The 27415-nt window shown below is 37.7% G+C and overlaps 1 protein-coding gene across 5 annotated transcripts in view; it reads right to left on the reverse strand.

The window, feature by feature from the left end:
- Positions 1-1371: 1371 nt before the first annotated feature.
- CCDC88A (coiled-coil domain containing 88A) overlaps positions 1372-27415 on the reverse strand; it is a 76869-nt gene continuing 50825 nt past the window's right edge. Inside the window, exons 17-33 of one of the 5 annotated variants that reach the window (XM_033145106.1) lie at positions 26858-26999; positions 25331-25507; positions 24712-24873; positions 22998-23275; positions 22664-22807; positions 22159-22345; positions 21135-21280; positions 19924-20016; positions 19566-19780; positions 14235-14318; positions 13033-13236; positions 12678-12749; positions 11692-11772; positions 9902-10167; positions 7297-7777; positions 2996-3097; positions 1372-1834 (exon numbers count right to left, since the gene is read on the reverse strand). In XM_033145106.1, coding sequence (XP_033000997.1) covers positions 3033-3097; positions 7297-7777; positions 9902-10167; positions 11692-11772; positions 12678-12749; positions 13033-13236; positions 14235-14318; positions 19566-19780; positions 19924-20016; positions 21135-21280; positions 22159-22345; positions 22664-22807; positions 22998-23275; positions 24712-24873; positions 25331-25507; positions 26858-26999 — 2797 coding nt within the window. In that variant the 3' untranslated portion in view covers positions 1372-1834; positions 2996-3032. Of the gene's footprint in view, positions 1835-2995; positions 3098-6723; positions 7778-9901; positions 10171-11691; positions 11773-12426; positions 12487-12677; positions 12750-13032; positions 13237-14234; positions 14319-19565; positions 19781-19923; positions 20017-21134; positions 21281-22158; positions 22346-22663; positions 22808-22997; positions 23276-24711; positions 24874-25330; positions 25508-26857; positions 27000-27415 lie in introns of those variants that run through there. The other 4 variants (XM_033145105.1, XM_033145107.1, XM_033145104.1 and 1 more) reach the window with 4 other exon arrangements.

Genomic DNA, 27415 nt, shown 5'->3' on the forward strand with positions numbered 1-27415 from the left:
GCTCTCAGGACAGGACTGGAATGGTGAGCTGCTCTGCCTATCTGGCCCCTGCTGTGTTTTATTTGCACCTTGCTGTTTCATTTGCCAGTGGGGGAGACAGAACCTATACTTACATTACAAATAACATTAGTAATCATTTGCAAGAAGCCTGGTGGCTGTAATAAACGTTTGCAACGCTGTACAAAATGCTTTCTTTAAAAAAAAAAGTTTGATATTAACATAGGGGGTGCTGGTCCCAGCCCAACAGGAGTTTACTAGGTCGGTCTTCACAAACATAGCACCCTCCAGATGTTTTGGATTACAACGCTCCATAGAATCATAGAATTGTAGAGCTGGAAGGGACCACGAGGGTCATCTAGTCCAACCCCCGGCAAAGCAGGAAACATTTGCCCAACATGGGGCTCGAACCCACGACCCTGAGATGAAGCAGACCCAGCCAGCAGCCATGTTGGCTGGGACTGATAGGAGTTGTAGATCAAAACATCTGGTGGGCCCCAGATTAGCAAGGGCTGGGCTTTTAGATATACCAGTACAACTCCTTGCAAATAGTTTGGCTGAAATAAAAATGAGGCATGGTGAGGTTTAAGGATGCTCATGTGCATAAATATTAGCAAGGTTGAATGATCCCAATGAGGTTAAATGGTTAAAATGTGATACATTGTCATGGAAATATTAATACATTTAGTGACTTGTAAGAAAATAAACCTTTGAAATTTAATATAAACCAGGATAATTTCATGTACATTTCCCAGGATTAACCAAATCTATTTTCCTGTGCTCTTTGCAAGAGTTTTAAGACAAATGCATACAACAAATATTTTTAAAGTACCAACAGCATTAATAAATCTTAATTCGTATACAATTATAAGGAACAAAAAGGTTGAAATATTAGTAAGAGCCTTAATAAAAGGAATGGCTTCAAAATGCTTATCAGAACCATGTTTACCTTGGTCTTCCCCCATAAAGCTTCCTCCTAAACCATAAGAAGCTAACAAAATCACAAATTAAAAAACACAAGTAAAAATACAAAATATTTAACTTAAAGACAGTTTTGTTCCAAAATTTGTATTTGTTGAAAGAAAACAGAGATTGTTTTATTGGACATAGAAAGTTCCAGGAATATTAATTCCATCGTTTCCCTGCCCCCACCCCACCCCACCCTAATTGTATTGTTTTGCAAAATAACTTGTTGCCTTGAAAACTCATGGAACAAAAGAATTCATGTAGAGTGTGGATTAAAGTGTTTGGCTATGTTTTCAGGTACCTAAACAATTTCTTCTTGCCATTTGCACCAAAATAACCAGTAGAGTCTCATTTTACAAAGAGCAACATCATGCAAATTATGCAAACCAATAAAATAAGCTTGAGGGGTTCATTTTTGTACCTGTATTTACAACAAATTCCACAATATACTACAGCCTTCTCCCCTTTCAGATTTACAGAACTGAATATTGCTAATTATTAGCAGAAGCAGTAAGCAGTTGGTGACTGGGGTTCATAAAGGAATGAAGAAAAAAAAGCAATTGTGTTCCTGGAGCAATTCTTGAGGCCATACAACCCTTGGTCGTTAGAGAGGTTAAAGCTGTCCTTTATTCAGTAGATCTTAACAGTGCAATGTGCAATAAATTCTTTCTTTAAAAAAATTCAGCAGGAGACACCAGCACAGCTCCTTGATTCAAGGAAAGAAGATGCATATTTCTTGATTGTTCTATTCGTGTAGGCCTGTAAAAACTTTCAACTATTTTTAAAAACACAACATGATTCCTATAGCCGGATGCCTTGTTACTTCAGTAATAAAGGCTTCACACTGAGATACTGAAGGACACTTTTCTCTCTGTGTTCAAGTGAAAAGTAGAAAGAGAAGTAAACGTAAGAAAAGCTTTAAAAGATATAGAAGAGATATAAAAAGTAAAGTGACTACAAGAACTAGGAGGACACAATAGAAATGGTTTAAGCAATGATTAAGAAGAAGGGAGACAGAATGCCAAGAGTAAAATATTATATAATGGCATCTGAGCACCACTGTTATAACTGCAATTCTATACACGATTAGCCAGAAACAAGTCCCATTATTTTCAATTGGACGTACTCCCATGTAAATGTGTATAGGATTGCAGCGTTTCAATTCCTGTAGCTATGCTTTTACATGCATACTATACAGGGCTGTGCATATGTTGGAAGTCTCAGTGATTGACAGAGAAGAAAGCAGAAGTGGTGCTACTTGGGGTAGAACTCAAGTTTCATAATAATTCATGGTTGTTTTTTAAAGATAGGGTTTCAAGTCCTTAGGACTGCAAAGGTATGCTTGAAAACAAGTTTTTTAGGAGCTGGAGGGGTGGGGGCTGAACAGCATTCCCAATGTACACAAAAGGCCATGGATGCTTCTGTGCCCTCAACATAACTGAAATAAATCATGACAGTTAAATGACAGTTAAATAAAATAAGAAGCATTGCGCTTAATTTAATTCACAGAATCCAGAACCACAAAACTTAAAACTGTTTCTGGGTGTAATTAAAAATAATAATATCTGCTTCTATGGAATATGCATAGCTCTGATCATATATCACATCCTAAAATGGATATTATTGTAGCCTCAAAATGGATATGCTTGAGAAAATGACCAACTTGTATGCAGTATAATACAGCTGGCTCTTCAGAGACAGTTAACATAAAGGTTACACTGGCACAGGAGTTCCCAAATGAACAACACAATGTCATTTTTTGGATAGTGACTATAAACTGTGATTTATTATTGGAGACCAAATGAGAAAAGCAAGGTGGATTTAGAAGACTGGACACTCCTTGCCTGGGTAGATAAATAAGTGTCACATGCTAGCTTAGCTTGAATACAGTAAGCAAGATAGTGAGCCATTTAATGCAAGCGGTACTGACAACTGTTAATGCAAATTGCACTTGTTTTCATTTATAAATGTTAGTTTTTTACTCCTCTGTAAATGAAAGCAATCTCATTTACATGTTGGGCAGAAAACTCACCACTTGGCCCACATCTCATGTAGTGGGGGTAATAGAATTAGGAGCTTTGTTGCTCCCTAGACCTGCTTTTTGAATTTCTGTTTTCTGGTTTAGCTTCCACATCTGCAGAAGAAAAGCATTTTGTGTTACTTGTTCAGCAGGGGAGGAAATTACCTCATGTTGCAACATATATTGTTAGGTACTACTGACCAAAAGTTCACAAAAATGGAGAGGAACAAAAGGGGAAGGTAGGAACACAACTCGAGGCTCTACAACTTTATTCTGTCAATAGACTACAATAACAAGAACATTTATGGAACTGTGCAGCAAAACATGTGCATTTGATTTATGCATCCTAACCAATGAAGTCTGTAAAGCAGCAAATTATCCTTGCATGCAATAAAATGGAACATGCAAAATCAAATTATCTGAAATTAGCTATTTGCTTAGAAAAGTAAGTCTTCAAGCAAGCCTTTCCTTGCAAGCAAAACAACTGTCCCAATTCACAGAACAATTAATCATGCTTCTCTTGGGATGCTGGACCTGCATTTAATTCTTTGACTTAGGGTCAATTCATGCAATTTAAAAAAAAAGTACACTGAAAGGTCCATGTACAGAATCAACTATATAATTCCTTTGCCACCCATCCAATTCCAAACACACCTACTAGGAAGTAAGTCCCATCAAACAAAGTGGGTCCACTTATAAAAGGAGAATGATGTCACAGTTAAGTTAGGTGACACAAGCACAATGCCAGTAACTGCTCCCTGGTCTGCAAGATCAGACTTGCCCATCAGTAATACTATGGACAGAACAGTGTCATGTTGTCCGTGTGGGTTTTGGGATTTAGACATCAGGTTGTGTTGCCAAAATAGCCTGTCCTCACAATGTCCTCAGAGCTGGGACAAGTGATTTTGACACATCTGCCTGGAGGAATGCTATCAAGGGAACCTCGCCAAGGCAGAGGTTCTGCCCAATACTAAAGGGTTGGGGATGACCTACTGCTACCCAAAAAAATCAGAAAAGTTGCCCTCTGCACTACAAGCATCTGCTTGGAAGCAGTGAAAGCACCTATAGAGGCATATAAACAAAACCACATCAAATGCAAAATTGAAGACAGAAATAACAGCACTGAAGAAAAGGGCTGAATATAGAATTAAAGAAAAACAGAAGGCAGGTTTAGTTCATACTTTCCTCAGGGGGGAAAAGCAAAACAAATTCTTACAGATACCAGTACTGGAGCAGCCAGGAAGGTACTGAGCAGGGAGGGGGCCAAGTCTCTTGAGTTCTACACCGTCAGGGCAATGGGCCGGTTTCTGACCAAAACATCTATCGGCTAGCCCTAACTGGTACTGAATTCGCATTTACTGGCCCAGATCCTATATGTGGGACTTGCACAGAGACCACAAAGAAGAAGCAAGAAGTTATCAGCCAGCATTTACAGGACATTTTGTCAGTTGTGACAGTATTTTTTTAGAAAAGTTTTGTATCTGTGAAGGACATTTTTTTCTGACTCTTCCTCAAACATCACTGAATTCTTCATGTATCACAACATTAAATAATTAAGACAAAATGGAATTAAAGTAGCTTGTATAAAATACTTCAGTTTAAAGGTGTAATTTTGTTATTTGCTCCTCTTGTCTTTTTAGGATGGGGACAAAAAACAAACCAAGTCCTTTGGTCCCTGGGGATGGCCAGATAGCTGAGACCTAAGTGAGCTCTTCCTGTATCATTCTGATTTTGCTGCTCTTGGGAGTAAAGTAGCAATCTTCAGTCTCCAAATAGGCTGCCAATCAAAATTAGGAAAGGCATTTTTCATTTTCCCAGAAACTTATTTTTCCTAATGCAAGTTTTAAACTCATCTCACTTATTATTATAATAACTTCTACTTTCCTAAAAACAAACAGCTGCATATTGAGGATCCAAAGAACTATAAAACTAAGTTTTGTGCATGCAAAGGGGCTTTGTGCTTATTTTCATGAACAACGGTCCACCATACCACATAGCAAATCACTACTGAAGGTGAGGGAACTCTCAGAGATGGATTGTGTGATGAGGCATGGGGGGTGTTCCTGCTGTTAAGAAGATGAAATTCCAGATAGCTTTGCCCAAGCTTAAAGCATGCTGAAAGTAGCCAATGCTTTTACCTGAAGTACCTGAACGATTTTGGAATTTAACCCACAATAACTCTTTGCTTTCAAACAAGCTTATGTTCCATTAGGGTTTATTGCAACTATGAAAATTAGTTTAGATGCACCATGTTCTGGTTATAGTTCTGCAGTCCAAAATGTCTTTAAGCTTGTATTTCTTGAACAGTTAATCAATATAGGAAGCTGTCTTGCACAAAGCCAGTCCAATGATCCATTTAGCTCATTGCTGCCTGTACTGATTAGCAGCTGCTCTCCAGGATTTTACATGGGAGTTGTTCCCCACCCTACCTGAAGAACCCAGAAGCTCCCTGACCCACAGGCTGTATTGCTTACTATTTTAGAAAATAAAGCATCTTGGTGAAGGGCAAAAAAGGAAAAATAAAATAAAATTAGGGTTCTTTAAACCCAACTTTTTCTATGGTATGGAATTCTACTTTCTCAAAAAAAGTTGTCAACCCAAGACCTTGGACATGTCTAAAGCAGCCGTTTGGACCATCAAATCAATTAAAAAAAAACATTTTGTGCATCATTTTCTAATTAACTATCACATCCCTGAACAGAAAATAAGAATACCATAATACCAGTTTATTGTTTATTTTAATACACTGTAAAAATCCATTAAAAGCTATATAATAAAGATTCAGATAATGCTCTATCGACAAGACAACACCATGACCATGTAAATACATCAAGCATGGGACGGGAAAAGCACATAAAAGGGAAAGATGAAGAGGGTCAACTTTTCCAACAAAACTACATTTAGTTATGTATCATTAAACAGAAAAGGCCCACTGTTTAGGTTTCCAAACCTTGATGTTTTATCAGCATGAACAGTAGTACACATTTAGTGTGCAAACTATAGTCACTATTTTGAGAATGGCTCATTTATTAAGTAGAATTTGTATACGTCCAAAGTAAAAAGCTAGAGATGCAGAGGGGCCTCCTGCATTTTTTCACCAGCAAAACAGGGAAAGGACACTGATACAAAAAGGCCCCAATCCAGCTAAAGCTTGTCAGAGCTAAGATGTAATTCCAAACACACCTACTAGGAAGTAAGTCAAAAGTGGGGCTTACTTCCAAGTAAACATGCATGTAACTGATCTGTAAGCCACTAGGCAATGACACTTGAGTCAGTTACAACCAAGTTGTTCCATTAATTTTACATCAGTCACAACCAGCTTTAGGTGGATTGAGTCCAAAATGTATAATCTACATGATAATGTGGACTCTGAAAGGAAGAAAAACGGAATGTACTGCTGCTGAAAGTTACCTGTTTTTTTGTGCTGTTTCTGGCACAACACCATGCAACTGGTTAGCATGCATCCAGTAATGTATAGAAAATAAAATATTTATAACAAATAGAAAACAAAATACAGTTAGCTTTTATTATTAAGGCTTTTAAAAGGCATGCAGAAATTATACAGTGCAGTTAATGTTTCATGCAAGCTTTGGCATGGTTACAATTGTACATTCATTCACATGCTAAGGGGGTAAGGTGAATTCTCCATCTCCATTCACAGAAAAACTATGTACACCCATTTACTATCATGGCTAGTAAATTTAAAAATAGTCTAAACCTATTAACATTAACAAGAACAATGTATAGCAGAGATTTACTTAATATTATAGATGTTTATCATACACAACCATATTCATACCAAACAGTCTGAGTATCTTCAGAAACGGGTGATGGTATTTTACTGTCACTAGCATTTGAATTGGTAAGTGGTGTAGATTCACCACTATTCTGATTCATCTCTACATTTCTGCCATCAGATGATTTCTGATTCTCAGAAGGTAGTTTGTGATCATTCTGTGGAGATTTCACAGATGAATCAAATGTCTTATCAGTTGTCTTTGATACAGGCATTTGGGGCAGTCCACTAACGTTGCTGACTAATTCAGTGTTGAGTGCCAAAAATGGCCTGGACAAACGGACTGCAGACAACTTACCTATAATGCTCGTTGATGTGCCCACTTTCTCATTGTACACATTACTACAAGAAAATGTTTTAGTAATAAAATTTGTCTTGCCTGTTCTTGAAATCCTAGGCTTTTCTGGTTTACATGTAGAATTATCTAGCATAGCTATCCTACCTAAGTCATTTTCTGACGAGGTAACTGAAGGAAAAGGGGTATAATGAAAAACAGAGGAGTGTTGATTGTACTCACTAGAAGCTGATGGGACGCTTCTGTCACCTGTAGGTGGAGTTGGATCAATTGATACTGGCTGCCTAGTGTCCTTAGACAAAAAATCATGGATACTTGTCCTCCGAGTAGTTCCTTCTGCAGTCGAAATCACACTGCTTGCACGAGGTAAAGTAGCATAAGGATTACAATCTTTTGATTGTCGTTGTGATTGTACACTTTCTTTAACAGACCTGGCCCTTCCTTTAGTGCCTGCTGTAAGTGTTTTTGAAGAGTTTGCAAAGTTGGCATCTTCCATTCTACGCGAGCTGGGCCTTGTAAGGTGTCCTTGTTTAGCTGACTTTCCATCAGAGAACTCCATTGTGTTTTTCACACTCTGTGATCTGGCAATACCACCACTGCCTGATGACTGTTTTCTTAATTTATCTCTTCCGACTAATTCTGCATTTTCAGAAAAAAATTTCATTACTTCATCCAAAAGATTATCTTGGCTTGAGGACTTGAGCTGCAAAAGACAGATATACAAATAAGTTAATTCATTATCTGCTGCTTTGTTTCTTAATGTTTCTGCAAGAGTGAGTTTCATACTTCAACAGCACAAACATGCATAACCATGATGCAGTTCAAAATTATGGAAATCGTTGATACATATGGTATCACCCAGGTTTAGTAGCTTTATCAATATGCTACTAGGCGAAGTTTACTTAATAATGGAAAAGCCACAACTTCTTTTTTTCAATTTTAAATGCATAAACTTACTGAAAATAAGCATTCCTACCTTGACATTTTGATTTCTGTGAATATTTCCATTTATTTTAACATTTATGCAAATATCACTTCTCCAACATCAAAAGGTTCAAACAATGATGATCATTTCACTTTCAGATCTATCCCATAACTTTCTCACTGACTGATTAAAAAACTTCCCTTAGCAATCTGAACATCATGTACAGGAGTGCCCAAGCCTGAAATCATTGTGTGGACTTCCGGATTTGGAACTCCCAGTTGGAGTCCTTGGAAAAGATCCAAGATATAAGAAAAGAACAAGACCGCCTTTCCTTTTTAAGGCTCATTTAAGAACCAATCACATAAACACAAATGCACCTTATTTCTGAGGGATCGTGGCATTTGGGCAGTCGCCAGGGCAAAAGTTTATACTGTTATTAATAAATAGCTGAGAAAATGAGTAGGTCTGTTTCAAAACAGTGGAAAAGACAATAAATTAGTTGTATACCCATATTATCTATCTTTTAAAAGGCTATTTTATGTGAGACCAGGCAGACAAGAATTAAATTATCCAATTTAAAAAATAAACACCGAAATCACATTATTTAAATTAAGTACATTCAGTGGTGCCTCGCAAGACAAAATGAATTCGTTCCGCGAGTCATTTCGTATTGCGAAAATTTCATCTTGCTAAGCACGGTTTCCCATAGGAATGCATTGAAATTTTCGTCTTGCGAAGCACGACCATAGAAAAATTCGTCTTGCAAGTCACCTAAAAAATCGCAAAACCTTTTCGTCTAGCGAGTTTTACATTGTGTGAGGCATTCGTCTTGCGAGGTACCACTGTTATTTTATTCCAAGGTAGAATATTTTAATGCTTTAGAACTTGGAATCAGCATACAGCCACTTGTTTCCTTGACACAGAAATAGAATGGGCTGGAAGACACAGTTCAATCAGGATGGGAAATACACACTGGAGATTTTGGGGTGGGTGGGTGAAAATGCTATTGTCAGATAGCTCTTCGATTAGTCTTTATCTCCTCAGTGAAAAGCATGTGGTTAAGACACAGTACAAAGCATTTCACAAGCAATGCAGAAAAGTTGAGATTAAAAGTGTAACTTTTGAGTTGTTTTGGCTATGGTTCTGTCTGAAGATAAATGTAACCAGACATGGGTGTTGGGAAAATTCTTTAGAGCTTGCAAATACCCATCCCGTTGCTCTTTGGATCACAGACTGCAGCAGACCTGACAACAATTTTGTGCAGGCCTTTTGTGTAGTAATATTGACTCACTATTGGGGTCACAAAGAGTCGGACACGACTAAACTACAACAAACAACAACTCACACCTTATAGTTTTGTGTTCAGAGAATGAGCACCCACACTCTGTCTAAAAAAATTAATTTATGTTTATAAATTAGCTCATTCATTCCTGAAAGACTTTGCTTTACAGGAGATTTTCTCTTTTCTCAGAATAGGTTCGTTTTCTCTTTCCCTGTCTCATAATGTTACTTAAATTCCTACCCTATGTGTTAATTAATTTTCCTAACCAACTTAATTCGGAATTCTGGCCTTTACAAATGAAAAGTCATCACCAGATTGTCTTGTGCAACCTAAAAAGTGCAGTTACAGGTGGGTAGCCGTGTTGGTCTGCCATAGTCAAAACAAAATCAAAAATTCTTTCTAGTAGCACCTTAGAGACCAACTGAGTTTGTTCCTGGTATGAGCTTTCGTGTGTATCTGAAGAAGTGTGCATGCACACGAAAGCTCATACCAGGAACAAACTCAGTTGGTCTCTAAGGTGCTACTAGAAAGAATTTTCGATTTTGTTTTGACTAAAAAGTGCACTAAGTTTTGCAGCTTTTATGTTTTGCCCAGTGAAATTAAGTAGCTTTTCAACGTACCTCAGCCGAAGTACCTTTATTACTTTCTTCCAAGAACTGCTGGAGAGTAACCACTTCACTTCCAGGGGAGTCAGTTTTAATTCTGTGTGTTCCTTGTCTATCCATTGTTTCTGACATTTTAGGATGGAGCATGGGGCTAGACCTGGCATGGCTTTTCAAATATTGGATGGGACTGCTGCTGCTGCTGGACCACGCGTCATGCTCATGAAGCAGGCTAAATTCTCCACTGCTGTGGCTTTGTGGCCTGCTTTGGTTAGTAACTGTGCCTGCTTTAGGGATAAACAGTATTGTCATCTTTATTATGCATGCTGTATTATATTTAAACATTAACAATGCATTATTGGATGTTTTTCCTTTGTCACATTGAAGAGACATTTGCCGTAAGGTACTCAAAAACGTATGGGGAAGCCATATGAGAAATAAAGGTTAGTTTCCTTGCCTTACCTATTAAGGTTCTTCAACGTGACATGGCATCTTTCCAATTAACCACCACCACCTAATAACTTTGAATGTTTAATCTTTCTCAACAAAATTGAGATCCCAGACATTAAATATGACCCAGTTCAGCAACAAAGTTGACATCCACTACTATTTATGACATATGGAAAAAGGTAAAAATATAAAAGATGGAAAGCAAATAATTTATTTTCAGACTGATCAAGAAATATTCTTCGAGAAAGGTTTCTTAAAAATGCATTCCATCAAATGCCTGTATCAGTTTGTCATGACTTGGAGCAGAAACATCCCGTTTTGCACAGAATAAAGGTTGAAGAAATGCCAGTTCACATTGTTTCCTTAAACAGACACAAATCAACCAACTGGAAGCTGCCCTTTGTGTTATTTTGAATTATTATTTTGAAGAAAAACAAGCAGCATACACTATCAATGCTACTGAACTACATCATGCATTACTGCAAGGAATTGTTTATACTGGAAAATCACAGAACATTTTAGAAGACCTATCCATATTTTCCATTGAGCAGATACTATCTAGAAATTCAGTGAAATGAATTAAATGAACTTTAAATAATCCCTTATAAGGCAGTGACTGCTTGAAATCTTCCAGTTTTGCCTTACATACAACTGTTTTACAACAGAAGAGGAAACAGACCATCCTGTCAGGTGTGTCTCAAAGCAGAGGACCAGAAAAAGCTGAGTGTATCACTTGTCTGTTTGGTTCTACTCAGTTGCAACACAACAGCATGAATTCCTCTCTAGAACTATCCATGTATTTATTCTTTATTTGTAGGCAGTGGCACTTTCATTTGAAGAAAACTAAATAATAATAATAATAAATTTTTATTTATACCCCGCCCTGGGCTCAGGGCGGCTAAGAATAATGCTGATTCACATCTGATTCAAGAGGTCTTATTCCAAGACATTTGCCTGGCAATGTCTACAACATGGTTAGTAAAAATGGCCTGTGTGTCCTCTGTCCAGAATGTAAACTGCTGTTATATTATAAATGTTGGTTTTCTGTCTAATATGACATTTGTTTGCAGGCTAAAAAAGGATTTGAAAGTATTCCTATTTTGTTTTATGTGAGCTGCAAGGCATTGTAATGTATCCGAATACACTATTACACTATATGGGTGGATGAATATCTGCAATGTCCTGCAATAATTTACTTTCCCTAAATCATACATGTGACCCACCTTATTCCAGAGCTTCATCTAAAAAGGAATGAAATGATGAAAGGAAAGGAAAACATGCCCTGAATTCTCTCTCTCCCTCCCTGCCCTGGAAATGTGAGGAATGAAGCAGATGTGTCAGTTTGCCTGGAAGCATACCTTTGACTTCATGGAGTGAGGCATTATTATTGCTATTGCTAGTGGATGTTCTGCCACTATCAAGGCTGGCTGGTCTGGAAGCTAAATGGAAAAAAAAAACCAGTAGATCGCATGAAGCACATACCATAGCAGATGACACTGTGCCTAGTACATTCTGATCACAGAATGCTCTGAGGCAGGAAATCATGCACTACTGATATCGCACAAGCTGAACATGTCCACTGTCAAAAGTGTGGATTCTGGCATGTGGGAAAAGGTGGTGTCCCCAGGCAGCCCAAGACAGCACTTTAGGAAAGTATACTAGACAAGCGAGCAGGTTAACGAAAGAAGGAACAGAGAAACGAAAGACATGTTTTGAATTGTATCAGGTTTATTAATGGGAATAACCAAGGTTTTTAAAGAGAAATGGCACCAACATGCAGAAATCTGGTTGCGGTTAAGGCAGTTACAAAAGATTTTGACATGGAACTCTGCACATTACAGAAATGCCACTGACAGGAAGAGAAAGAACATCTGCTCAGGAATGTTCTTTACTCCTAACCAAAGCAGGCGCAGAAGCAGTGTTAAAGGGATTTAGAAACTGCACTACTGTGATTCAAATTTAACAGCTGGAGTATTTCACAACTATGCCAAAATTTGATATAGGAAAAATACATTTATTAATAAGATCCATTTTGAACAGAAGATGTCATAAACTGAAAGTTCTCACAACTGAACTCTACAAAACTCAGGACTGACGGAGGGGGAAGAAATTTGGGTCCTGTTCAGGTGCACTTCATACTGAATAGGTTTGTTCTGTTTAAGAGTGAAATCAGGGTGAAAGAAATGGAAAAGTTCCCATACAATTAGATGAGATGAGATGAGATGAGATGAGAAGCAAGAATACAAACATGCACACTTGCAATGCAGGTTATTTTCTATTTCTGAATAAACTTTACTAGCATTTCCATAATAGGTCTGCTACTCCTTTAAAGCACAAATCTTACCATGAATTCTTGATCCTGTACTAGAATCATCACTAATTCCTTGTGGACTTACATCTTCAAAAGATGTAGCATCTAAATGGGAAAGAAGCACAATTTTGTTGCAAAAACATACCTTTGAATTTATCATCTCTAAAACACAGATTTTTATGGCTCATTGATCATTACTTGGTGACCCCCCCCCAAAAGTTTACAAATACAACTAGTTTTCCCCATCCTAATATTCCACAAGTCTGCAAATCAAATATTCCAGTTTTTTTTCTGGAGAAGAATGTGAAATATGGAGCACAGACTGTTTCCAATAATGCTACGGTTACCAACACAAGCACACCACACCGTGAAAAGGTTCTACCTATACCTTTATTATTAAGCAACTGCTTGGATCTCAAGCCTGCAGCAGAGTTGACAGTTGCAAAGTTGATTGATGTAGTAGAGAAGGCCATAGATCCCAATTCTTTTCTCCTTTTACCCGTAGATATATCATCAGGACCCTCCAGATGCTCAGAACTACCTGTCCATTGTCCTCCTGCTAGGACCATGGACTGCACCAGGTCATTCATGGCTGGGATGCAAATGAAAGCAAATGAATCAGCATGGTTCAATGTTTTTTAAAAGTTTTATTTTGTACTGTAAAATGCTTCATTTACCTAAGCATCAAGGCATACTGAAAGCTAAGGTCCACAAGTTTCTACATGTTAAAACATGCAGTTGGCTGAATGAATGAAAAGTGTTAAAAAGCCAAAGCCTTCTTTGTACAGATGATTTTATTGCTTTTTATTAGCTACAACCGCCATGCTTGTGCTGGAGTGCTATACAATAAATAAATAAATATATGTTAGAAGCTCTGATATGTTTCGCAATGAAAAATGGAATGAACAGGGAAAGATGAGCAGAAGTGCTAATACAAAGTCAGTGTTGGCAATGATAAGGGGTCCTTCAGTGCAGGTTTTTGCAGGAATAATATTTATTGCATGACAATAGAGGAAAGTATTTAAAATAAATGTGTCCTGTGGTAACTTTATTCACAAATTGCCTCTCCCAACTTTTTAAAGAGCATTTCACTGAAGAAATGACAAAGAATACCTGATTTTCCCACCCGACCCCTTCAACTTAGAATGATAAAACATTTATAAGGAATAACAGGTTACCATTTATTTTTTGTTTTTAAGCAATTGATTTTCTAGATTTGTACTGAGGTGTTTATAAAACTGATTACTAGGAGTGGAATTCAAAATGTGCAAATGCATTGAGTGCACTATATCTTTATATACACACACACATATAACACATTTATGTTCATACAATTCCCAGAACTTGAACTTATAAATGTGTGTTCATTGTGTGTGTAGATAGATGTATTATACACATTTTTATACACCCCAAGTTATGTATATTGAGTGCCAAGGTGTTTAGAAACATTGCTTCAGCTCCTTGTATTATAGCAGGACTTGCACTTTGCAAAATAGGAAAAACAGCGCAGTCCACGGAAAGGTTAGTGAAAGTAGTAATAGAAGCCAGTGTAGCCATTTAAAAAGAAGCTGAACTGTCATAAAGTCTTACACATGGAGCGACGGTAGAAGGCCTTCATTTTGTCTTTATCCTTCGGTCTGTTCCTCAAAAAGGGCAGTCTTTTCAGTGCAACCACTTTTATGTCATAGCATAAGGAAAAACGGAAACGGGAAGATGAAAGAAAAAGGGGAGAAGAACAGATGGAAGTTAAATGTTGAAACTAAGGACAGAAATGAATGCTTGAGTTTCCGCTAGGTGCACTTTATTTACTAAAAGCTATTAATCTCATGTTGCTGAATGGCAATGGATATGAAGCCTGCATGGTGGAACTATCCAAGGAAACACTGGAAACCATGCCTGAGGAATATAAGGAACTTTCACAGTTCACAACTATTGGATGTCTTAAAAACCAAGCAAAAAAAAAAAAAAGATATAAAAAGAAGCCAAACCCAAACCCAGGCACAAAAATTATGGGCAAGGAGTCGAAAACCAGCAAGCAGGTTTCCTGAGATGGAAAAATTTCACTTGGTTTATCAAAGTATCTTTCAATAAGCACTGCCTTCATTTCTTGCTACAAGCAGTCATTGTATTTTTCACATTAATGACTTGTTTTAAATTGTATTAATGTGAACTCATCTTAGTTGATTTAACTTCCAAGAACAGCAGTATCTAATCTTTACCTCCTTTTACACACCATCTGAACATATGATCAACAAATTATTGGAATGGAGTGCAGAATATTGTAATATTCTGACTGAATACCACTTTAAATAAGAATGCTTGGTTAAATGACATACCATACTGCTACTGGAGTGTGAAGTGGGGGAAGGCACCAAACAGAAAAATGACAGAACAAAGAAACAAACAGAACAGTGATGTGCAGGAACATTAAAAATCAAACATGTAATAACTGCAGTGAAAATTTTAAATTGCATGTTACAGAAAGCTTTCACATGTTTGCTTGTGGCAGGGTTGAAATCCTATACAAGAAGACCTTGTAATAAAGCAAACATCTGTGTTTCAATGTGGCATTTTTACTAATCCAGTGCAAAAGATGTAAGCCATGAGTGTACATACAAGCCCTTCATCTCAGTCAAGGAGTCATCCAGTATTATCTACGTACAGTATGTTCATTCATGAGTAAGTTCCACTGTGATCAATGGTGTTTACTTGCACTAAAACAAACTGAATGACACTGATTTCCACTTACACATAACCTGTTTCCTCATCTGTGTGCTGTGCACATGTGAAGGAGCATTACCACAGCATGCTTAGTGCAGTGTCCCAGAAGGCATGCCACAGGCTTTCTTCTCTGCTAAACCAGTTGACACCTTGTGTAGCAACTAAGGGTGGAAATACATGTTCTCAGCAAACATGTATTCCAAAACCCTTCTTTGCAGAGATAACATGAATGCATTATATAATATGATAATCTATGTGCATACGGTTAAGCCTTCCAGTGCATGCCAATCCCACCCCCTGCAAATGTTTCTGAGGTGGTTCCTCTTCAGCCAAGCCTGCTCCCACTTTTGGTAACTAGCTTGGAGGGGTGATAATAGAAGCATTCAAAGACGTCCTAGAAGCAATAAACTGGCTGGCTGAGGAGTTAAGCATCAGCCCAGCAGGGATCAGCAGTATAAAGGGAAACAAACATGTGATAGATATTCCATGCTTCTCCTGAAACGTGTAGTAAAGTATCATTTACAAGAGTAAAATATCAAATCAAAGTGTATTTAGTCTCATACGGTGAAAGCTTAACTTTTGTCACATTCAAATCTTTCTCCACAATTTTGGATAAAAACCTCACCTTTTCATTTTGTCTAACAAGTAATGAAATGGAAACAGAGACTTGTGGCACCATAAAGAATAAAATATTTATTGTGGCATGAATCTCTGAGTCTTTAAAAGGTGCCACAACACTCTGTTGGTTTTGCTGCAACATACTGAAATGGTGAGACCTGTGAAGGTGGAATAGAAGAATTTAAAATTTGTTATTAGAAAAGGTTATCTGTGTAGTCTGAAAAAAGTTGCAAGAGAATTGTGGGAAGAGAAGGACTGAAAAAGCACGTAGAAAAAAATATACTGGGCAAGTCAAAATAAATTCATATCTATTGAATACTGCTTCAGTTTTGATATCCAGGTTGTTCTCTTCCCTGTTCCTTCATCATGGAAGTCCCACACATAGATTAGTTACTGCTGACAGCCATTATAAGTAGACAGCTCTGATTCCCCTTGGCAGGAGTGCTTTCACAATATCTTATAAAGAGAAAAGGGTCTAACTCAAGGTAAAGGCATGATCTTGCAGCAAATATGTGGCTGTTGCTCTGGCATCCAAACCACTGGGTGTAAATGTATTAGCTACATTTTCACAAAATATGCAAATTATATATTTCTAATTCATAACAAAATTCTATGGAAACTGATGCTGAAGAAATGGTCCACAAATACAAATGATCAGATAGGTTTTTCTGCGTGAGGAAATGTAAGTAAGTTATGTGCTAATCAGATACAAGTAACACATCATAAAGTAAAATACAAATAATTTTGGACCTATTTTCTAGTTCAGTAGCTACCTAATAATTACCAGTGAAAATATACTGAACACACAGATAAACTGCAACCAACAAGTCAGTTATATAATGGCATCCAAATTCATGTGGGTACATGGTCTAAAATAGAAAAACCTACTTTGTCTCTGGAACCTAACTGATCCCAGTGCTAGAGGGAAGTTGAGCAATGATTTTTTTTCGTAATGACTGCACATTTACTGAACATCATTCAGTGTGTCAAACTATATGATTTGCATACACAAAGTGAAAAATTATCAAAATAGATGGAAATGTCCTCAGATAAAAATGTTATGTTTTTCAAATTTTAATTATCACTTGGGGATGGGAATCTTTACTTGCTTTATTCAGCTGGCATTATGAGCTTTCATCTGGCGCTGTCACTTTCACCACTCTGCAACTGAAGTTAAATGCCACTCCATAAGGAAGGAGTGGAGAACTTTTTTGGCCCAGGAGGGAGATATTTATTTCCCCCATCTCCACTGGCCAACTGTAACAGGTGGGCATCCTAGGTGCTTGACCATTTGTCGAGTATTTCAGAAGCAGTGCAAAAAGTGCTTTGCAAGCTATGTGCTCAGCCCTTGTCAAGGGTCAGTTTTGGGGTTTGTAAATTATTTTGTGCAGTGCTTCTGAAGCACCGGAATATCACTTGATTCTTGAGTTACTTTGGAAGCACTTATCAAAGCCCCTTTTCACCAAGCTGTACCCTTACCTGTCCCATACCTGACACCATAAGTGATACCGGGTGCAGTGCAGGTGAGCACGGCTTGCCCAAAATGTCTTCCCCAGAGCTTGATTTGGCACAGAAAGCAAAGCCCCATTTCACCCATAAACTCTCTCTCTGGGTAGGATACAAATTTGGAGGAATAAATTGATTAACTGAAGATGATCTGGGGGGGGGGGGGAAATGCAGCTCCCAGTGGATTTCCCAAGGGGATTTATCTCATGACAGAAAAAAGATTCGCTGCCAATCACAAACCTTTGGAAAGGAACAATTTAAGGAATACTTGTAAAGACTATTTAGCAATTCTTCAATACTTAGCAATTCTTCAATTCTTCAGACCTAACTGGGGGGGGGGGGGATCGCCACACTTTCTTCTCCAAATATCCCTGACATTTGCTCCAATGTTTAAAAGTATCCCAGCAGAATGGAAATTATCTGTGCAACTGAAGAACACATGCCAATTACTCTAGATCACTAAGAGCTAACAATCTTCTAGATTGTGAAAGTAAAAATCTTTGTAGTTGGGAGGACAGCAATTGTGGACCAGATAACATGACAGGCAACTACTCAACTAATATGGGACTTAAATTAAGATGTAAAACGCTAGGCTAGTACAAAGGCTGGTCAAAGCCTTCTCTTCCACAGAATTAGTTTCTCTCCTCTTTTAGGTCACACAGCAAATATAACCTTCAATCATTAGTAGATCAGTAATGAATCAAAACTGTAAAAACAATTACTCAACTAAAGATTTAAACATACTATGAAGCAGAATGTAATTTCTATTGTTTGTACAGAAATCTATACAGTGGAACCCCGGGTTGCGCACACCCCAGGTTGCGGACGTTCGAGTTAAGAACGCCCGCAACCCGGAAGCGTTTCCGGAGTGTGTGTGACTTGCGCACAACCCCCGGATGCACAGAACGCTTCTGCACACTTCGTGCATGCGCAGAAGCACTCAAATCGTGTTACTTCCGGGTTTTTTGGGGGGGAGCGTTTGCATTACACACGCCCGTGTTACGTAGCGCGATCTGGAACGGATTGCGTGCGTAACATGGGGTGCCCCTGTATAATCAAAGCACACATCATTTGGGATTTGATTCTTTTCCAGCCTGATCAAACAAAGGAATGTTTACATGTGCACATTTTGATACTATGTAAAAACATCAAAGACATTCATTTTAAAAAAAACCCACTGTGTCTGCCACTCGGACTTAATGTTCTAACAGATCTTACTTTCAAGATCCCCCAGAACAGGTTTAGGGGGCATGCAGTGCTTCTAGTACAAGTGGACGTAAATATCTCACTTAATGCTACGCTGAATTCCATGTTGAATTCCACCGTAAATATTTGCTTTGATATGGCACTCAAAAACAAAAATATGATTACTTAAGGTTCAAAATTCTATTCCAAAGCAATGTTGGTACAATGAAATCCTGTTAACGATAAAGTGTCACATACCCTGTGTCAGCACAGCTTGGCATACCAGTGAATTGATAGCAGAATGTGATGAAAAGGTATGGGTTAAAAGGAGTCAGAGAAGAGCTATTACAGTGCTGGACCTCTTGCTTCTAGAGTGTATATAATGGATGAAGGTACTCCCATGAACCTGCTGACCAGAGCTATGCATGACATTGAAGCTTTGCAAGGCAGATCAATACAGCACAGCCCCCCTTCCATGCAGTATGCCCATAAACATGCAAAAACACACAATCAATTCATCAGCAGTATGAAGATGCTGATAAGGAAGCATGTTACAGGGAACTCTTCACACGCCAAGAGTAGAAATGTTATAAGTGGATGAAAAGAAACAGTACAGAAAAGAGCAATGGTTATGGGTAAAGAAGGGGTGCCAATTTCACCTCTATGGTCGGCTCAGACCAAATTTTTCAATGTCGGTAAATATTGCACCCCTAAAAAACTTTAAAGAGCTTTCCTCTGCTGTAGCGCTTGATTCTCCATTCTTGAGCCTACAGGAACATGAGCAAAATACTTTTAAGCAAACTTCCTCCATGGGTATTTTGAACCTTTTCACCGCATCAGGAAGTACTGCATGACACACTACCCCTTACTAAAATTAAGCAATTTACTCACTGCTGCTTTTCTTAGCCCCCATGGTATGACCATCATCCAGTGAATTTGAGCCCACTGAGGAACTATCTTGACTGTCCTGATGTGGCAGCTGAAGAAATCCTTCACTAGATTCTGAGCGGGTTGGTGTCAGAGTTAGAGACTTGAGGCGTTCTCGGTTAATATCCTTCTTTGATTTTATTAGTTTCCTCATTTTCAGAGTAATCCAATTACCTCTCCTTTTGGAGAAATGAAGAGGAATGCTATATTTAGAACAAATTCTTGCAAATATTTTAAAACAATTAGTTTCTTTCTTTAACTAACATACACTGGCACATTTCTGGCAAAGTAAGAGGGAGATAAATATGTGGTCATGCATTACCTTCTTGGAGGAGATGGTTCATAAAATTTATACTGATCCATAATCTTTTCTTCCAATTTCTCTTTTTGTCTTCTCAATTCATTTAGCTTGTCACTGCAAAGAAAAGGTAATGTACATGTTAGAAGGCATGTATGTTTCTAAAAGATGTTTTTCCTTTGTATCAATGTGCTTCAGGGACTTTTTAGGACATGTGTGTTTAAATGCAGTTTGCATTGCATCAGGGCAGTTTACATCAACATTTCGCCAGAACGCAAGTCACAATATTTTATTTTTAGGAAAATATGGGCACTATGTAGAATGTGAGAAGGTGTTAGAATAATGTGCTGGGCTATGACAGGATGTTTCTATACACGTCAATCACAGGAACACAGGAAGCTGCCTTATACAACATCAGACCATTACGTCCATGTAGCACAGTACTGGCAGCACTGGCTGTCAGCAGCTCTCCAGGATATCCAGAGGAGATTCTCCTAGTCCTACCTGGAAAAACTAGGAATTGAACCTGATACCTTCTGTATGTATTCTAACACTGAGCTACACCACTGTCTTCTCTCCATTACAGAAGGTCATACTCCCCTTATTTTAGATGGGAACACTGGACGTTTGCCGTGAAGGTTCCTTCTGGTTTGGTTGAATAATAGGTGAGGAAAGCAGGAGGAAGGCAGGGATTAAGTCACCTAGATTTCAGTTGTAGGTCTGCTGCTCTGAGATGCTTTCCCAGTTGTTTTGCTTGCTACAAAGCATGGGGAAATGTGATCTCAAATGTGATTTCCAAACCAAGGATGCAAACGCTCCCTACCCATTAGGCCTAGCACAATCTGGAAGATGGTACTGCAGGGCCAGAGACTAGGAAAACTTTTCTCTATCCACTATCTCCATGCGATGCATGATTTTATAAATGTCTTATCTTTCTCGCATTTTCTCGAAACAGTCCCAAATCCTACAATCCTTCCTCACAGGGGCATTCCTCCATCCCTTTTATATCTTCAGCAAATGTATGCTGTATCACAAATATTTTGAAGGATTGCTCCTTAAAAAACCCTGCCAACATAAGGAGAGGAGACAGGTTGCTTATAACTTCCCATAAGAAATCCTGCTGCTCTTATGATTCTAGCAGTTTAAGGAACAATAATTCAACATCATTCCACAGTAAACTTTATTTCACAAGGAAAAATGTTGGGTGCAACTAGTTCACCGTTTTTGATACCCACATATACTGCCTTTGTTCAACGTGGAATAGATCTTTGCTTTCCATATTCTGCTCTAATAATGTTCTGTTTTGCAGCATTAATGTCTGTATTTGATCCAACAGATGTCTGTTTTCTTCTTCCAGATTTCCTTTTAGCTGGCTAAGCAACTGTTGAAATGTACAAAACACAATATTTTAGTGTATGCAGTCTGCCCAACTATCTGTTTATAAAGTAGAAAAGAAAATGAAGTCAAGAAGACAAGTCAAATAACAGAGGCAGCAGTAGTTCAGTCACCAGAGCATGAAACCCTTAAATCTCGGGGTTGTGGGTTCAAGCCCCACTATAGGTAAAAGATTCCTGCATTGCAGGAGGCTGGAGTAGATGACCCTCATGGTCCCTTCCAACTCTACAATTCTATGATTCTTTTATCTGGTTTTTGTAAATAATTGTAAATTGCCTTTCTTCCAACTGAGGAGAGCAATCTGCAGCTTCTGTTAAGGTCCTAGCATCCTTTTAGCTTCTAACCAATGTATCCACTGTTCAAGCCAATAAGAAAGGGAGCAAAAGTCTGACTCTCTTCAGGATATCTCATACCTCTTTCCTTGAATCTTAAGCTTGTGTTTAAATGCAAAAATGTTATTCTCTCTTTACGTACAAAACAGACTGAAAGAAAACCATGAATTCAATATTCGGAATTATGGAGTGAGAATCAAACTTTTAGCTTTCATATCAATGAGTGCAAAGACACTAGGTTGATTGATATAAGAGGATACATACAGTCTTAAAGCAACTTTTCAGAACACCTCCACTAATTCCTCAATAAAATCACTAGAATAAGCAGAACGACAGACCTAAGTTTGTTCCTAACATGATACAAAGACACCTTCAGAACTACTAAGATATTTTACTAAATTCAACTATTACAACCATTACAGAAAACTCATAAAGATAAGCATATTACTGCGGAAATCTAAAAAAAGCCTCTTTTGTCATGAATAAACAGGGCTATAAAAAAAAAATTACTGAAGAAATGCAAACTCATTACCTCACACTGATTATTCAGTTTTGTATACGTAATATCCAGCTGTTGGTACTGCTCTTTGAGTTTGGAAAATTCAGCTTCCAGCCTTGTTTGTTCCAGTTTAGAGCTGTTCAGTAATGTTTTCAAATTCTTATGATCCATTTGGAGAATTTCATTTTCTTTCAAAAGCTGGGTATATGTATGATTCAATCTAATTAAAAATGGACAGAAAACAAAATTAAAGTAAGTTTTCACAAAATTAACAATAAACAAGTGTGTCTGCACAGTTATATCATATATTCACATTTAATTAAAGAGAGATTTACATTATCACAATGTTTGTAGCAGTATCTTATAACCAATTTCTATGAGCATACAGTAGATTTATTGTTTTTTTCTTATTCTAACGTATTAAGGGTTTCTAACTTTTATGCATTGTGTTTAAGATCAGGGCAAATGCAAAATATAGTTGGCACATTTAATAATACACTTTAATTCAGATAATTATTCATTAGCTTTGTTTTCTTACCTGTCATTTTCCTCACAAAGCTTTTTGTATTCTGCTGCTACTGTTTCATGCTTTTTGTTTTGCTGTAGCATCTTCTCTTGTTCTGCTTTGAGAACTTTTTCCAGTTCTTCTAATTGCACTTTTTGTTTCAGCAACTGATTGTATCTGTCAAATGGATTATATAATATTACTGATTCTATTCTCAAGTATTAATTACAAAAGGTTATTATGAATACAGCTTCCACTTTCAACATGGCTGCGATTATAAGGATTTAAGATCTAACATTTTAAATAATTCAATAATTATAAAGTATCTGGATTTTCAGATTCAAAATGACTGATATATTGCAATCACCTGTCTTCTAAGTCCTTATGTTCCACCTCAAGATTCTTGTGTGCTGACTTAAGGTTTCCATGTTTAGAAATTAGAGATTCATATTCAGTAGCTTGCCGTTCATGAAGCTGTTCCAGTTTCTCATGATCTTTGATGAGTGAATCATACAGCGATCTCAGATCCTCACGTTCCTTGATTATGGACTCGTTTTCATTTTCCAAGGCAGACTGCTGAATCAGCAATTGTGCATTCTGATTCATAAGAGATGTACTTTGCGAATTAATAGCAGAATTTTCTACCTACAATTGCCAAAGTGACATTGGACAATCAATAACTAAGTACTTTGTGGTGTACTTATTCAAAATTAGCCTTGTACGGAATTAGCCAATTTAGGTCCTAGGTTGTTAACAGGTTTTAAACCCTGCATCTCAGAGCAATTTCCCCAATCTCTTCAAAGAAATGCTGGAGATCAAACTGGGGCTTCGTGCATTCAATGCACTCTCAGCGCATAGCTCCGCAGTTTGCATCTGTATGCATATCCACTTATAAGGATTAGGTAACAGGTGGTACAGGAAACCTCTGACGTAGACCCTGGAGAGCTGCCACTGCCAGTCAAAGTGGACAACACCCAGATATGTCTCCTGTCCTATGCTTCCTAAATCACCTCTAGAAATAACATGAGGATCAGCAGAGAAATACTTAAATTAGGCTTGTTTACGTAAATACAGGCGTCCCCCCACTTACGCACATTCTACTCAAGCGCAACTGCATATACGTGTGGAGCTGGGAAACAAATAGACTCATACCAGGAAATGGTGAGACAGAAGATACCGGGGGTGCAGCAGGGCTTTGTTTCTGCTGCTCAGTCTCCCCGCCTAACAGCGGATATGTGGGGTAGCACAACACCAGCTGCCACTATCACATGCGCTTGCCAGCCTCCTGCCAACCCCATAGCTTCAATTCTACTTGTGGATACAGTATTTTGGTATGGATTGGAGCGGAAGCAGAGAGGTGTTTAACGGGTGCTCCCCACTTCACGTGATTTCACTTATGTGTGCAGGGGTGTACCGCCCACCTAAGTGGGGGGATGCCTGCCCTGTACTGATGTTTTCTTTGTCAAACAGATTACAAATTCTACATCTAGCCTCATAGAAATTCTTCTGGTCCTTTCCTATAGATTCTCCTTCTAAAAAATTTCACACCAGTTCTAGAATACAAGAGGAACTAAATGTTTTTTTTTGTTTTCGCCTCTAAGATACTTAAATGTAACAGAAGCAGAAAACTCAAACGTTTGACTCTTGTTACCCAGTTCTAATTAGGGTTGGGAAATAAGAGACATCTCTCTAACATGAAGAGATGGAATCATAGGGTTGTAGAACAAGGACCGCCCCCCCATTTTGCAGTACATAAGCCATACCACCAACAAAAGGGATATACAGGGACTGAAAATGATATGGGCATGTGATCATCGAAGTAGTGAAAAAATGAAGCCAAAACAATCCAATAGTAATGGGAGCTACCCAAAAGAACTTCTTGGTTCTTGGAGGTAGATCTAGCCCAGGGAGCCAGGAAGTTACTACTGATGGGGCACTGCCCACCAGACAAACCACTTATAGGTTTCCCATGAGTGTCAAAATAATTGCTGCTGCTACTGCCATGTGAATAACAGCAAGGCTTTCACTTGTAAATTCTATATTGTGGTTGGGAGATAAATACAAATTTGTGAAAACAGAACCTGAAGCTTGGCATTCTGAGTTTGCAGCGTTGTATTTTGCTCCTGTAAGGAAACAGTCTGTCTCTGAAGTGCCACAATCTGAGCTTGCACATTATTGTTCTGTGTCTCAAGCTGCTTTAGTTGTGTTTTCAGGGCTTGCTTCTCTGCCTGCAGAGTTGCATTCTTTAAAAAGGAACAAAATGTATTACACACATGCACCCTTTAAATGAACAAAATATTGATTAAATTCAGACTTCTATTTTATGTCAAACAATCCAAAGTATGGAAACATTCTTGCAGCCAGAAGAAATCACACAAAGCAAACCTGCATATGCCCCAAGTTACATGCATTTAAAAAATAAATAAATCATTGTGTATGGGTTTGCTTTCTGATGAAAGTGGGTTTACTCAATGTGGTGTACCTACGGTAGAGAGGCATAATAAGTTATGCTGAAATCAACTACCGGTACATTTATTTCCAAGAAACGGTATGTTCTTTGAAGCACAGTATTAGATCAGACTACCCTAATTACTACCCTATTCTTTTGTTATATCCATGGCAACAAAATGTGGCTTACTATATACTACACAGGTTGACAATTAGGGTAAAATTATTAAAATAATCCAAATTATTACTTACATTTCTCTCAATTTCAATTAATCTATCTTTAACCTTCAAAAGTTCTCTAGTAGTTTCTTGGCTCTCTCGTTCCCATTTATTGACAGACAGACTTTCTTCATCAGTTTTTGAAGAACAATTCTGTACCATTTTCTCTTCCTCTTGTCGTTGCTTGAGGGCCTCATAATTCTTTTTCACCTAAAGGTCAATGAATTCAATTTCAAATGTAAAATACTAAATCCTACTAAATCCTAAACACGCCAAGGCAATTTTATTATTATTATTATTTAATTAGAAAAAAATTATAGGCTGCCTCTCCACAGATGTTTTTCTTTCACCAAAGGTTCCAACCTTGTCTTTGATCCCCACAGGGGAAAAACCAGTAAGAGGAGAGGCAGTTTCAGGGGGAAAGTATGATTTGTGGAAGGGTTCAGCACCCTTCTTTCCTGCCCCAACGCAGCTTAGATCACACCCCACCCCAGACTTTACAGGGATTTGGTGGCAACCCAATTGTTACTCTCATGTCTGTTGCTTGGTCTGGCCTTTTGAGGTAGACTAATGACAAGGAGAGCATCTTTCAGAGGGAATTTGACTGCTACTTTCACAGCTTTTTGGAAAAATGCCTACCATTCAGTGTCTCAGGTGTAGTTTCATTCAGCTCAACTAACTGGCCCACTAGCTTCTACTCCCCTTCACATTACACAAGGACCACTTGAGTCCTTATACTGCAGTTCACTCACACTGAGGTCATCTTGAGGAGTACTGGTGGTTGTCCCCCATGCTACAGAGGCCTGATGGGCCTCAACCAGAAGTTCCATACTGTGGAACACTCTCCCAGTAGAGATTCAGCAGGCATCCTCATTTTGGACTTTGTGGCCTTTCTTTGGATACTTTTACACCGACAGGCCTATACACTTGTTTTAAATTTTAATGATTCTAATCATTAGGGTTTATTATTTTAATCATTTTAATAATTGTTTTGTATTGCTTTTAATTTATGCTTTTAGATTCTGGTACACCACCCTGATATTTTAGGAGAGGGCACACAGATACACACACACACACCGGTATATTACACACACACAAACCTTTATAGATAAATAAATAAATGCTAGCAAAAATCAGCAAAACCAAATGCTGCAGTCTCAAATAACAGCTGTTCAGAAAGGGGCTAGGCATGAAGCTGAACAGCACTTTAATTACTGCTACCAGCAACATCTAAGATTTGCCAAGTCAAAAAACAAAACGTTTTCTGCATTGCAAGCATTGAATTGTTTTTAAACCAACCTTTTTCATATATTTCTGTGAATATAAATTGGTAATATATACATTGTTTTCACTAAGAAAGCAAGAGTATTATTTAGCATGTATTTTGCTTATCAAAAGCAGCACTGTGCATAAATCTTTAGAAAAAACTTTTGACAATATAAGAAATACATGTAGATTTTTTTCTAACACCTTTATAACTGTTAGAAATAATTTAAAGAAATTTTATTTCAGTTATGCACCACCTGAAAACTAAGGTAATAGAAATATTCAATTTTTTACTGTTTTAAGTTCCTGGCGCAGTTGTTGATTTAAATTTGTTGATTCTTCTAATCGAGCTTCCAAAGCAGCAATTTTTTCTTCTTTTATTTCAAGTGACTTTTTCAATGTGGATTCTAATCTTGACTCCAGTAGCTTGTATTTGCTGTTAATGAAATAATTACAATAATGTTTTAATTATCAAGAAGACAATCCCCTAAGAAAATATACAAACTTCATCAAGGTGATAGCTTGACAGTTTTTCAATAAATCTGTGTGAGGACAGGACCACAGTTCACCCAACACTCTGCTGTCTTCACTTACTATTGTTTTATTTATTTCATAAAATTTAGAAACCACTCGAATGTAAAAAAAACAAAAACAAATCCAAAGAGAATAAAATAATCAGTTGAAACAATAAAAAACTATTTAAAACATTCAAAATATAAAGTCAGCAATGATCTAAAAAAGAGATTGAAACACACAATGTTTTCTACAAATTCTTACAGCTCATTAAACTGTTTAGACAGTAGTTTTACTCTGAGTCTTCTTTTTAATTAATGCATTAGCACTATAGCACTT

This window comes from Lacerta agilis, chromosome 3, assembly GCF_009819535.1.
Source record: "Lacerta agilis isolate rLacAgi1 chromosome 3, rLacAgi1.pri, whole genome shotgun sequence".
Taxonomy (NCBI): Eukaryota; Metazoa; Chordata; class Lepidosauria; order Squamata; family Lacertidae; genus Lacerta; species Lacerta agilis.